At 40.3% G+C, this 13,054-nt stretch overlaps 2 protein-coding genes across 2 annotated transcripts in view; one reads left to right on the top strand and one right to left on the bottom strand.

The window, feature by feature from the left end:
- Spta1 (spectrin alpha, erythrocytic 1) overlaps window positions 1–7,009 on the top strand; it is a 73,322-nt gene extending 66,313 nt beyond the window's left edge. Inside the window, exons 47-52 of the mRNA XM_087906103.1 lie at window positions 434–485; window positions 1,850–2,037; window positions 3,789–3,842; window positions 4,318–4,464; window positions 5,135–5,279; window positions 6,342–7,009. Of these exons, the coding sequence (XP_087762229.1) occupies window positions 434–485; window positions 1,850–2,037; window positions 3,789–3,842; window positions 4,318–4,464; window positions 5,135–5,279; window positions 6,342–6,467 (712 nt within the window). The 3' untranslated portion in view covers window positions 6,468–7,009. The remainder of the gene's footprint in view (window positions 1–433; window positions 486–1,849; window positions 2,038–3,788; window positions 3,843–4,317; window positions 4,465–5,134; window positions 5,280–6,341) is intronic.
- A 2,995-nt stretch (window positions 7,010–10,004) lies between these two features.
- On the bottom strand, window positions 10,005–10,952 carry Or10z1 (olfactory receptor family 10 subfamily Z member 1). Its single transcript, XM_048436376.3, has one exon. The coding sequence runs from the start codon at window positions 10,950–10,952 to the stop codon at window positions 10,005–10,007; it is 948 nt and encodes a 315-aa protein (XP_048292333.1).
- Between the last annotated feature and the right edge of the window lie 2,102 nt (window positions 10,953–13,054).

Here is a 13,054-nt window from a genome sequence, read left to right as displayed (position 1 = left end):
TATTTTTGTCATCTTTCTCTTTAAAGTACATAACAACTATTTAAATTGCATTAGGTATTATAAGCCATAAAGATTTTATGCACATACTGCATGCCACATTTCCATTTTGTAATTGCAACATCCATTATGTTGATCATCATCGAGAGCCCCAAGGATATCAAGGGATAACTACATTGGAGAGTAGAGCTAAGAAAGACATGTGGCACCTTCTTGTAAACACAGAAAACTAGGACTGGCTTTACTTTCCTTTTCAACTATCTAGAAAGATAAACAGATAGAAGGCTTGTTTATTATCTAGCTTCATGAAACTTTATTTTATGGAGTCTGTAATTTTAAAGAAACAGAAGCAATGAACTGCAGAGGTTTTGAGCTAATGGGTCTGTGAAATATGGATTTCTGTTATAACAAATAATGTTTTTTTATTCTTAATTAGATCATTGCTCAAGGAAACAGGAACTCTGGAATCCCAACTTGAAGCAAATAAAGTGAGTAATGTTTTGTTTGCTAGCAGAAGACATGGCTTGAATTTTAAAAAGCACAGGGAAAAGCACATAGAAGCAACCCAGTGATATTTTAGGTAGAGGTTACCTAAGGTTAAAACCAAGGTTGAAGTCCTACTCGTGTTCATTTGCATTCTAACTATAGGCCACCACATTATTGATACAGGCCTCAGTTTAATTAAATCTTTGAGTGTCAATTTCTACAATAATAAAAACCGAGCTAATATATACACTAAAGATTGCTGATGTACTTAACTAAAAGAGCAAATGTACATGTTTCTAGCCCATAACCTGAAGCATCAATACATTTCTATTATTTGATGTAGCCAGATGATATAACTAAATGTAAATCTTCTCCTTTCAATTGAGGGAAGCAGTGATTTTGAAGAGTATTTCTCAGTCTTACATGCTTTATTGCCTCTTTCCAGCATAAAAAAATAGTAGAGGAGGTCGGGACCACGAGGGGTGCGTTCACCCACTGATACAAGGGGACTGGTCTTGTGGGAGCTCACCAGGGACAGCTGGACTGGGACTGAACGAGCGGGTGATCTGGCCGGATTCTCTGAATGTGGCTGACATGGGGGCTGACTGGGAGGCCATTGACAGTGATGCTGGGTCTTGTTTTGTCTGCATGTACTGGCGTTCTGGGATCCTGGTCTGATTGAACGCTCACCTTCCTGGACCTGGAGGGAGGGGGGAGGAACTTGAACTTCCGGCAGGGCAGGAGGCCCTGATTGCTCTTGGGACTGGAGAGGGAGGAGGAAATGGAATGGGTGGAATGGGAGGGTATTGGGAGGAGGGGAGGAAGTGGAAATTTTTTATAAATAAATGAATAAATAAATAATTTAAAAAAGAATTCAAGAGCAAAAAATAGTTAAATATAACTTTTTCCTAATGAGAGAAAAATAAGATGTCAGGTAGAGTTGTTCTGCTTTATATCATTGAAGTTTTCACCCATCCCTGAGAGTCACTTTTTCCATTGACTCCTTGCTGAAACATTTCCCCTTTGTTAGAATGCTTTGGAAAATTGTGGAAAATTTTTACATAATGTGCTTAGATGGTAATATCAAGCCATCATTGCTGACGATGAGGGAGTCTAGGAAGCGGATACACTGAGAGTATTAGGTAAGCCAGAGAGCTCAGCCCCAGTGAATGATGGAGATAATTCATAATACAATGACTAGACCTGGTGCTGTCTGAGTTCCAGGATGACAGACATCATCTCTTATAGACTTCCTACTGTTTAACAAAGGGATGAACAAATTTGGGAAATTCAGTCCCTTTTCCCTACCTTTTAGGTTGTAACTGCTGGCAGGATTGACTGCCTCCCTTCTTTGTCTTTTTCCCAGAGGAAGCAAAAAGAGATCCAGGCAATGAAGCGACATCTGACTACAATTGAAGACCTCGGGGACAGCATGGAAGAGGCCTTGATCCTTGACATCAAATACAGCACCATTGGGCTGGCCCAGCAGTGGGATCAGCTGCACCAGTTGGGGATGCGAATGCAACACAATCTGGAGCAACAGATCCAGGCCAAGTAATGATGGTTTGAACCCAGGGCAAGGCGAGGGGTGGGTGGTGTAAGATGCTGCAGTTTAACTAGGCTGGGCTTAGGACACTTCCGAGATGCTAGGCTTACCTACCATCCCAATAGTCTCTCTTTTCTCCTCCACACTGGGTCAATTGTCTTTGTACTAAGGTCTACCCCTCCCTGTGTGTGTACACATCATCTTTCTAGACGATCATGTTCTCCATCCAGTTTTCAGGGTTCCATTAACATCTTATGATCTTTCAAAAACCATTTCCTTTTATAAAATTATGCTGAAGATATAATATCTGGAATGGATGGTTCAAATTGTAGACTAATGGGACATAAGAGAAGAAATTAGTCTTTTCTAGATAAATTAAACCTATCACCGCAGGTTTGTGTCTCAATAGTCTTTGGAAGTTTTTTTGTACATTAGAAATTGACAGTCATTTTCTGTAAATTACCTCATTATAACTAATTAAGTCTTTTCAAACTATTAAATTTCTTTTGAAGCTTTTCAATTTTGCTAATGTTGCTGAAAAACAACCAAAGGAAATTTGTAACTGAATGAACATGGCTGTGTTCCAATAAAACTTTATTAATAGACATTGAAATTTGAATTTCACCTGTTTTTCATGCTTCATGCAATATTTTTGTTTTGATTGTGTTCAACTATAAAGAAATGTTAAAACCATTCTTTTCTATTTTCTTTTTTTAAAAAAGAAAAACTATCTTTTTTCATTTTACATACTAATCTCAGTTCCCACTCCCTCACCCCTTCCCATCCCCTCAAACTTCCTCCCCCAACCCCACCCCATTCACTTCTCAGAGTGCACATTGCTCCAAGGAAGGACCAAGGCCCTGCCCACTATATCTAGACTGAGTAAGGTTTACATCCAAAGAGAATGGGTTCCAAAATGTCAGTACAAGCAGCAGGGACAAATCCTGATGCCACTGCCAGTGGCCCCACAGTGTCTGCCTCAGTTATCCACCTGTTACCGACATTCAGAAGGTCTAACTTGATCCTATGCTAGTTCTTTCCCTGTCTGACAGGAGCTGATGAGCTCCCATTAGCTCCATCATGGTCTTGACCTCTTTGCTCATATTCTTAGTCCTCCCATTTTTCAGTTGTACTTCGGAAGCTCAGGCCAGTGCTCCTCTGCAGGTCTCTGTCCCTATCTCCATCAGTTACCGGATGAAGGTTCTATGGTGACATTTAAGATAGTCATCAATCTGACTACAGAGCAAGGCCAGTTTGGGCACCTTCTCCACTATTGCTTAGGGTCTTAACTGGGGTCATTTTTGTGGATTCCTGGGAATTTCTCTAGTGTCAGGTTTCTTGCTAGCCCCATAATGGCTCCCTCAATCAAACTATGTCTTTCCTTGCTCCCAATTTCTGTCCTTTTACCATCTCAAGTTCTCCTCCCATTCCTTCAAATTCTCCTCCACTTCCCCTTCTCTCCTCCTCCTCCCATTCTGTGCTCCCCTCTCCCCCCACCCTCATGCTCTTAATTTTGTCAGTAGATATTGTCTATTTCTCCTTCCCAGGGGGAACTATATATGGTTAAAGCAGTTCTAGAAACATGGATTGTTTATAAACAAGAGGAGGCTGTACTTGGCTCCTGGAACATAGCTTGGCAACCCCTGAACTAGATCACTCAAATGATACATTGTTCATTAAAATTGGTCCAACTTTCATATGGCAGTCCTTTGACATTTTCTGTTTTATTTCCAGATTTAACTTATCTTTTTCCTTCTAGGGACACCATAGGTGTGAGTGAAGAGACACTGAAAGAATTTAGCACCACATATAAGTGAGTATAAACTCATACTTGACTGATCTTTAGTATTCTAGAAAGTTCAGAGTAAGTTTGCAAATAATAACTTCCCCCTCTATGTGTCTTAATGGTATCTTCAGTGAAGATCTAGTCTAGGTATGTTAATTAGCATAAGTATTAGTTTTTAATATCTGATTTTAATAATCTGTGATATCCTGGATTTTGAAAGTAAAACATGTCTTTAAAACATTACTCAACTAGTGAATACGTTTTCTCTGTGAATTTGAGCTGTTTCTAAGGGTAAAACTTGAGAGATGGCTATTCAATGGTTTCTGTTAGTTCTCCCTTTACTGGTTTTAACAAAACACTCAGAGAAACAGATAGATTCTCTGCTCTGTGTTCCAGCAATCTTATGGCATGCATTAAAGATCTAGTCAATATAACAGGACCTGATCTTTTAGTTCTATCTTGGATCTTTCTTGAGCTTGAAAGAAATGTTTTTGTTCTTTAGGCACTTTGATGAGAATTTGACAGGGCGTTTGACTCATAAAGAGTTCAGGTCCTGCCTGAGAGGACTCAATTACTACCTGCCTATGGTAGAAGAAGGTGAACCTGAGCCCAAGTTTGAGAAATTCCTGAATGCTGTGGATCCAGGGAGGTAAGAAGCAGAGGTTAAGGGTTGGGACTTGACTGGAGAAGAACAAGGAGTGAAATGGTCTATGGAGCACTATATTAACTTACTTGAAAATAAGCAAATAAGACAACTCGAAGCTTGCTTTGTTTGTTTGTTTATTGGGATGGCTCAGAAGTAAACGCTGGCCTCAACTTATGTCCCAAGCTCTACTGTTTTCTCAACTGGTGGTTATGTTTATTCTGTAAATTCCGGCTGTTTCTGAGAGAAGGACTAGAAAATAAGTATCCTCTCTTTTCTGTGCGCTCTTTAGGAGAAATGAGTAATCCAAAGCCCACAGTTTATGAGAGAATATTGAGTGCCAATGGTAGATGTGACAGATCCAGGTCACAGTAAGCAGCTAATTCTTTCTGATTCTAAAGATGGAGAGGAAAGGGGATTATCATCTGGGCACCGATAGGAAATGAAACAAAAACCATGTCTGATGAGCTGTGTAGACACTTCTGGGGTCTCAGAGATTTTGTAGAGAGTAATAGGGGATCAGAATGGAGACAAGAACCCATGTGTCAGGGAGCCTGCTTGAAAGAGAACTACAGCGGCTCTGACTTCTTTCTGGCCCTGAGATACTGCACAGGATGGAAGGAATACATATCACTTGCCTTCGGAAGGCTCAACTCCTGCTCTCTTTCTCCTACAGGAAAGGCTATGTCTCTCTGGAGGACTATACGTCATTCCTGATTGACAAGGAGTCAGAGAACATCAAGACCAGTGATGACATAGAAAGTGGATTCCAAGCCCTTGCAGAGGGCAAGGCCTATATTACCAAAGAGGACATGAAACAGGTGAGATTTCTGTATCTTCTGTGATGACCCTGTAACCTTTGTTTGAGTCACCTTAGCCTTGGCTATTTCCTCTATAAACTCCAACCCATGTACCCACCGCATTGCCTCAGACCTTCTCTTTAACAAAGTATCACTTGTTTCACTTAACTCTTTTACCTTGCTCCAGATCAAAAACCTCAAAGGTTTTCTACTGACTATTATAGTCAGTTCAACTCCTACAACTCAATTTTTCAACAATTTATTATCCTTTCTACCTAATAAGCCTAACTTAGATAATAGAAAGATTTGTTTCTGATGCCCATTAATTATTGAATAGATAGTGAGGAAATATAATATATATGTGTATTTATATAATTACCTTTATCTATTATTCATTTTCAGATATAGATATAGTAGGTGTGTGTGTGTGTGTGTGTGTGTGTGTGTGTGTGTATGTCTGTTTCTGTGAAATTTATTGGGTCATATGGGTCATAAGAAAAAATCCAAAGCTTGCAAGAAAATTAAAGCATTTAAAAATTATTGTGTTAATTGTGGCAATCAGGAGTCAGAAAGGCTAGTCTGAGTAATAGTCTGTCTCACCTTGGAGCCCTAGATGGTGTTGTCTGTAAGCATGTTTTTGGTGGGTATGAATAGGGATAGACCAAGAAACTAGAAGGAGAACCACAGAGGGGAAAAGAGGATTTGAGGCAGAAGTGGGGCCTGAAAGAGCACATGCAACATATAAAACAAACAGAGAACTTCTGAGAATGGAAGAGTACTAGAAGGTGGTGGAAAAGAATGGGGGATAGGGAGATCAACAATATTAAATTGTGTTTGAAAGGCCATAATGAAACATAATGTATTATATATTCATTTTTATAAAAAATGATTAAATAAGGAGATATGAAAAGACTCAGGTAGAAATCTGAATCATTTTTATTCATTGGAAGTAATAAATTTATGAGAGAGGGGAGTAATAGGAACAAGGCTGTTTTCTTTGAAGACTCTCCTGTGTTTTGGAATGGTAGGGAACCCACACAAAGAACTAGTGCTGGATTTCTGTAACTGTCTTTCTCTTTTCAGGCTCTCACCCCAGAGCAAGTGTCGTTCTGCACCATACATATGCAGCAATATATGGACCCACGGGGTCGAAGTCAACCTGCTGGCTACGACTATGTTGGCTTCACCAATTCATTCTTTGGCAACTGATAAAAAGATTCTTATGGATCATTAATCATAGTGGGGCAGGAAATGTTGAGGGAGAAGAAGCACAGATGAGTGTGGAAGGAGAGAAGATGATGCTCTGTGTGCATGTGTGTTTTGTGTGTATGTGTGTGTATGTGTGTTTTACATTTATTGCAAAATCTAAAATTTTGTCAAGTTGAAGAGGATGTTGCATAGAGAGGACAGACACCTATATGATTATTTGAATGAACCTAGTCTCTAACTAGGGTCCTAAGGTTTTAGTGTGTGTGTGTGTGTGTGTGTGTGTGTGTGTGTGTGTGTTCTGCAGACCTTTAGGATTTTTCTGCATTCTGATTACAGAAGTATTTCTTTTTTAAAAGAAAATTTAACTAAAATTGTGCTTCTGCATTTGGGGAACCATATTATTACTAAATACAAATAGTTAATTATACTATGAAGAAAAACAATAATAAAGTAGCAAATAAAATTCAAGGTTATTTACAGCTTGGAGCTTTGGAGTATGTGTAAATTCTTACAGTTTGAAAATAAAAATGTGTGTCATTTTATCTTTTTCTGTGAAGCAGAACCACATAAAGATAACATAAAACTTTCCTTCCCGTTTTCATATTTTACCCTTAGAGTGGATGTTTCTGTTCTGAGAAAGACAGAATTTTGATATATCAGGGTACCCTCTTGTTTTCTAAATCCCCAAATACACCTTACATTTTCACATGATACAAATAATGCTTGTATTTATTCATTTCTATCTTCTCCTAAGAGTAAGGGATATTTTCAGAATTTATGAATTAAGGAGAAGGAAAATCCAAGAGCATATGATACTATATCTAGCATATTTTCAGGACAGATAAGTTTTTTAGGAAACTTTTATGTAAAACTGTTAGCATTTCACTCAAAGAGTCCCTCACCCGTGAATATTGACCCTTAATTACCATAGTAAGTCGCAATTCTTTTACCTGGGTAGAAATTAACCCCTCCTCAATCTTTAGAAAAACATCCTACCACAGGAACTAGGCCAAGCTCTGGGAGTTGAAAAGAGGGAGGAAAGAATGTATGAGCAAGGGGGTGTCAAGATCCTAGCAGAGGAACCCACAGACGCAGCTGACCTGAGCTTGTGGGAGTGCACGGACTCCAGACTGACAGCTGAGGTGTCTGCGTGGGACTGACCTAGGCCCTCCACATGTGGGTGACAGTTGTGTAGCTTGGTCTATTTGTAGGGCCCTTAGCCTAGCACTGGGATCAGGACCTGATCCTCGTGCATGAGTTGTCTTTTTGGAACCTATTCCCCATGCTGGGATGCCTGGCTCAGCCTTGATACAGGGGGAGGAGCTTGGTCCTGCCTCAACTTGATAAGCCAAGCTTTGTTAACTCCCATGGGAGGCCTGCCCTTTCTAAACAGAGGAGTAGATGTGGAGGTAGATGAAAGGTGGGGGAGGGAACAGAAAGAGAGGAGGGAGGAGAAACTGTGGCTGCTGTTTACAATAAATGAAAATTTTTAATTAAAAAAATAAAAAATAATTTTGATTACAAGTAAAGATATTTGAAAATGACATATAAGTATTTTTATAATATTTTCCCTAAGCCACATGGAATAGCACAATCAAAACAAACGCTGAAAATATTTGTTTGCAAATGTCTGAATTAATTATAAATAATAAAAATCTTTACAATTGGGGCATATGACATAATTGTCGAAAATGAGTATGAACTCCTGTCTTAAAATTGTCACATCTGCCTCCATTAATTCCTCAGTTCACTCATACTTCCGTCTCTTCGATAAGTCTGGTGGACCTGGAGCTTAGCTTCTCACAGCCCACAGCTTCCTTCAGCTTCCAGCCTCCCCTTCCAGGGTGACAGCTGTGATTCCTCCCTCATTCCCTTGCTTCTTGTTTCTCTCTGATGAAACATCTATCCCCCTGCTCATGGGCTAATCTTTCTAACTCAGTACACAGATGCCTCTCTGCTTCATTTCCTGTGCCCTGTCCCCCACTTGGCAAAAAGATCATATCTCAAGTGAGGTGTTCAACTGAAGACCATTCTCAACAATAAAAAGCCCCCTGCTAACACATTTTCCATCTGGGAAAGTTTCATCCTTTGTGAACAGCTCAGTCAGCTCTGTGACATACCCACAATGTCTTATCAATCAGCTTCTGTTACTCTTCTGTTATCTTCTCTGAATGGATCCTGACAACCTAGTCCATTTAGGAAATGTTCCACCCATTCTTTAGGAACAAGGTTGATGTGGGATTCCCCTCTGTTTGCTGTGAATACCATTGGTTAATAAAGAAACTGACTTGTGCTGATAGGGTATAACAGAACTCGGTGAGAAAAACTAAACCGAATGCTGGGAGAAAGGAGGCAGTGAAGTCAGGAGAAGCCATGGAGCTGCCACCTGAGACAGATGCACTGAAAGTTTGCTGGTTGGCCACGACCTCGTGGTGATGCACAAGTTAATGGAAATTGGTTAAATTAAGATTTAAGAGTTAGCCAATGAGAAGCTAGAGCTAATGGGCCAAGCAGTGATTTAATTAATACAATATCTGTGTAATTATTTCAGGATTGAGCAGCCAGGAACCAATAAATGGCCCTCTTGCAACACAAGGTCATATACTACCTTAGGCATGGAGACTTCACGGGTCCTTACCTAGAGAAAAATTTCTGTGGACTAAAACCTGACATCCCTTACTAAAAATGACAGGTTACATTTATTAAAAAATGACTATGACTTGAGTATATTGATAAATTTTTTATCTGTGTGTAACAAGTTTCGCCACCAACACAAAAGTATGAGATAACTATTTTACAAATGAGGAGGCCGAACCTGAAAAAGTTAAGTGACTTACCCAGTTTAGCACAGTGAGTTGAGGAGCTTGTGTTCACACTCCTGCTGGGGCACCATGGGAAGTCACTTTTTTTTATCTCTAACAACCCCCAGCAGAGAATATATTAAAAACTGCTTCAGGTGAAAGGTGGAGCAGGCAAAACAAACAGCTCAACCACAATGTCAGAAAGATGATGGCTAGTTTGAGGTGTGAGAAGCAAATGCAGCAGCAGCGCTTCCTTCTGCCTGGAGTTTCCTTGACTGTTACATGCTGAGTTTCTAATGCTTCTAATGCTGACATTAGAAGGACATTATTGGTCAAATACTCTTATTGTGTAATCATGTTACAGTTCTCTCCAATGTACCTGGATTCTCACAGTCCAGCCTTGATCTTAAACACCAAAGTTCCCTCACCCTGTTTAGCTCAGCTGGGAAATTTGTAATGATCTTAATGAATTAAGAAAATTCCTACTTCTTGTTGAATTTTGATAATTGGGAGTGACATTCATGAGACAGATGGTGAATATTAAGATTTCGAACTCATCAAGTTGAGCACAGTGACCAGAGCAGGAAATCCTGTCTTATTCTTTCAGGTATCCTAGGAGGAAAGGCAGAAGAGAGATGTAGGCTTTGGGGTACAGCAGTTTTGCCAAAATTTTGAAATAGCTGGCTCCTTGGATTGAACCTGCTCTAGGACCTGCTAACACAAAGGGGAGTGTCTTTTATTTTCCTCCTTTACCTAGTAAACTCCCTCGGAAAGCATTTTTCAGAGCTGATTGCACAGCTCGGTTTCTCAGGCTATAAACAATAGGATTGAGGAGAGGAGTTGCCACAGTGTAGGTGACAGCAATAAGCTGGTCCCTCTCAAGAGAGTAGCTGGCTTTGGGCCTCAGGTACATGAAGGAGGCACAGCCATAGTGAATAACAACCACTGTGAGATGTGACGCACAAGTAGAGAAAGCTTTCCTCCGCCCCTCCGCGGAAGGGATTCTTAGGATTGCCACCAGAATGTAGGCGTAGGAAATGGTAATTAAGAAGAAGGAAACCAGGAGAACCAGCAGGCTGAGGATGAGGATTCCCAGCTCGCTTAGTCTTGTATCCCCACAGGCGAGGCTTAGCACCGGAGGTGTATCGCAGAAAAAGTGCTGGATCTCATGGGAGCTACAGAACGAGAGGCGAAAAATGACTACTGTCATTCCTAGTCCAAAAAGGTATCCACTCAAGAAGGAGGTGCCCACTAACTGGGCACAGAGGGTGGGGTTCATACGGCTGGCATAATGTAGCGGGGCACAGATGGCCACATACCTGTCAAAGCCCATAACAGACAGGAGGAAGCAGTTGGTACAAGCCCATGAAGCAGAGAAAAACATCTGGGTAGCACATCCCATAAAGGAAATAGCCTGTCCCCCCATAACCAGACCAGAGAGCATCCTCGGGATGATTCCCAATGTGTAACAGGTCTCAGAGAAGGACAGGAAAGAAAGGAAGAGATACATGGGTGTGTGCAGATGGCTGTCCAGCCTGATCACTATGATGATGAAGACGTTGCTGGTGATGGTGACAAGATACAAAGAGAGAAATAAGACAAACAGCAGAAGTTGAAGGTCCCCAAAGCTAGAGAAGCCCAGGAAGACAAAGCCCCTCCAGCAGGTGGCATTGTTCTGTACCATTCTGATTGACAGTCCTGCTAATTCTGCTGATTTCTTCCACCATGCCAAAAGATGTCTGACCTCTTTAGATGCAGGTGAGATGGATTCTTTCCTCTTTGTGCCTATTGGGAACACACACACACAAAAGAATCTCTGATTTATACAGTAATTAAACTTTAGAAAATTATGTACTGCATTAGACACAAGCATATATAGGTACAGTCTATACATGTCTGTGTATGTTATGGATAGCCAATCGTTACATTCAAATGAACATAAACTCCTATATGTCTAAGTACATTTAGGCAAACATAGGAATACACACACACACACACACACACACATATGCACTTCACACTCAAACTATGTTATACCTCTTCAACTAACTACCACACTGCAAGTAAGTTGTACTTTTTTGTAATGAATGCACATGTATTCACATATAGGCAAGTTTGAAAATACATGCACCATGTCTTCATTCATCCTGACCTTATACCTGGGAATAAACTTTTAGACAAACACCAATACTTTGCCTACTTAAAATGTACAATAGAGGTGAAAGGATTTGTAAATGATTTGTATACTCAGCAAGAAAGGTCAACAGAGGTAACTTTTTTGAAGTCAAAGGAAAGCAGAACTAGAGAACAGATTTGCTGTTTTAAACTTCAGCATTACTATCTCACACAATGATTGATCTCTTCAGACACTGTGGGATAATTATGTTTTGAAAGTGTAGATTAAGTACCTTGCTCAATATAAATTGATTGTATCTATACAATTACTCTCTCCAAGATATTCTGCTCCTGTGCAAACCTCCTCCCTGAGTGGAGCAGGTTTCTTTTTCCTGTTACCAACATGCTAACCACTGGAGGAAGAACGGGGTAAAGCAACGGTTTGTGCATCAGTCATCTATCAACCCGATGATCAGCCATCAGGCACCACTTCCTTTCCCACCCCCAGATTTGCTGTGAACCTAGGCATGAATGAGAGCAGGCAGTGTTGTGGGAGAAGGGGGGGAGTCTTCACTCACATGAAGTTCACAGTGGAACTGAGTCCTGCTTTTTGGTAGCCATGCCATAGACAGCTCTCAGAAGACTGCTCTGTAAGAGTAAGACTTGTGGTCCAGCTCAGAAGCTCCTACTCTGAGCATCGTGATGTCTCCAAGTGATACCAGGAAGCTTCCTTTCTCAACTTCAACCCCAGGTGGTGAATTGTATCTGCATCTCTCCAAAGAGCTTCTCTCGGAGGGTTCTAAGCTCCCAGTGGTTGCTGTTTCAGGAAACACATCTAATTGTGCTGCTTATTATCATTTGGGGCGATCCTTTTGGGGAAAGCAGTGAAGGGAGATGTGAACAAAGAGAAGCTAAGGTCATGATTCAAGTCATACTAATTTGTGTATCTAGGAAACAATAAATATATTATTTTTACTTACTAAATCTCTTTTAAAATTTAGAATAATAAAGATAAGGTTAAGTTACATTTTCTGGACAGGGAAATGAGTCCTGTAAATTTGAAATGACTCATCAAAGATCCTAGTATTTGGGAATTGTGCTTTCAAATCCCTAGATAAAATGTATAATTTATAAAATATAAGAAAGCAGAAACTCACACATTTTCTTATTGTGGACTGAGGAGTTTGTTTCAACTATGTCATAATGTGTCCATTCTCAAGGCCACTGGGAAGATGATCCTGATCTCTGAATGTCAATATATTCTTTTACCCTCATCTTTCCCTTGCTCATAGCTACTCGTTTTTTTTTAAAGTAACATTGCCTATTTTCATCTTCTTTCTTTTTCTACAAAGCTGAAAGGTCTATATCTAGATTTACATTCAGTTCCCACCCTTTGAATAACACGAATCCCCTAACGTCTCCAAAATCAGGATAGGTTAATCAGTGTATACAACTGACATTCTCAAAACACATTTCTTCAGTATGTGCACCTGTGGAATATGGCTCTGCTCTCTGATGCATTGGAAGCCATAATAATAGCTGGTAACATGAGTTCAACACTGGAATGATGGACTGAATGCTGGGAGAAAGAAGGGCAAATCAGAGAGAAGCAATGGAGCTGCCAGAGATAGATGCTGGGAACTTTAGCCGGTAAGCCACAGCCAGGTGGCC

The sequence above is a fragment of the Myodes glareolus genome, chromosome 5 (assembly GCF_982192425.1).
Source record: "Myodes glareolus chromosome 5, mMyoGla1.1, whole genome shotgun sequence".
Classification (NCBI taxonomy): Eukaryota; Metazoa; Chordata; class Mammalia; order Rodentia; family Cricetidae; genus Myodes; species Myodes glareolus.
This window is presented reverse-complemented; position numbering and strand designations above follow the sequence as displayed.

Coding starts and splice junctions, on each gene's coding strand:
- Or10z1 (XM_048436376.3), bottom strand. CDS start 10,952: ATGGTACAGAACAATGCCACCTGCTGGAGGGGCTTTGTCTTCCTGGGC.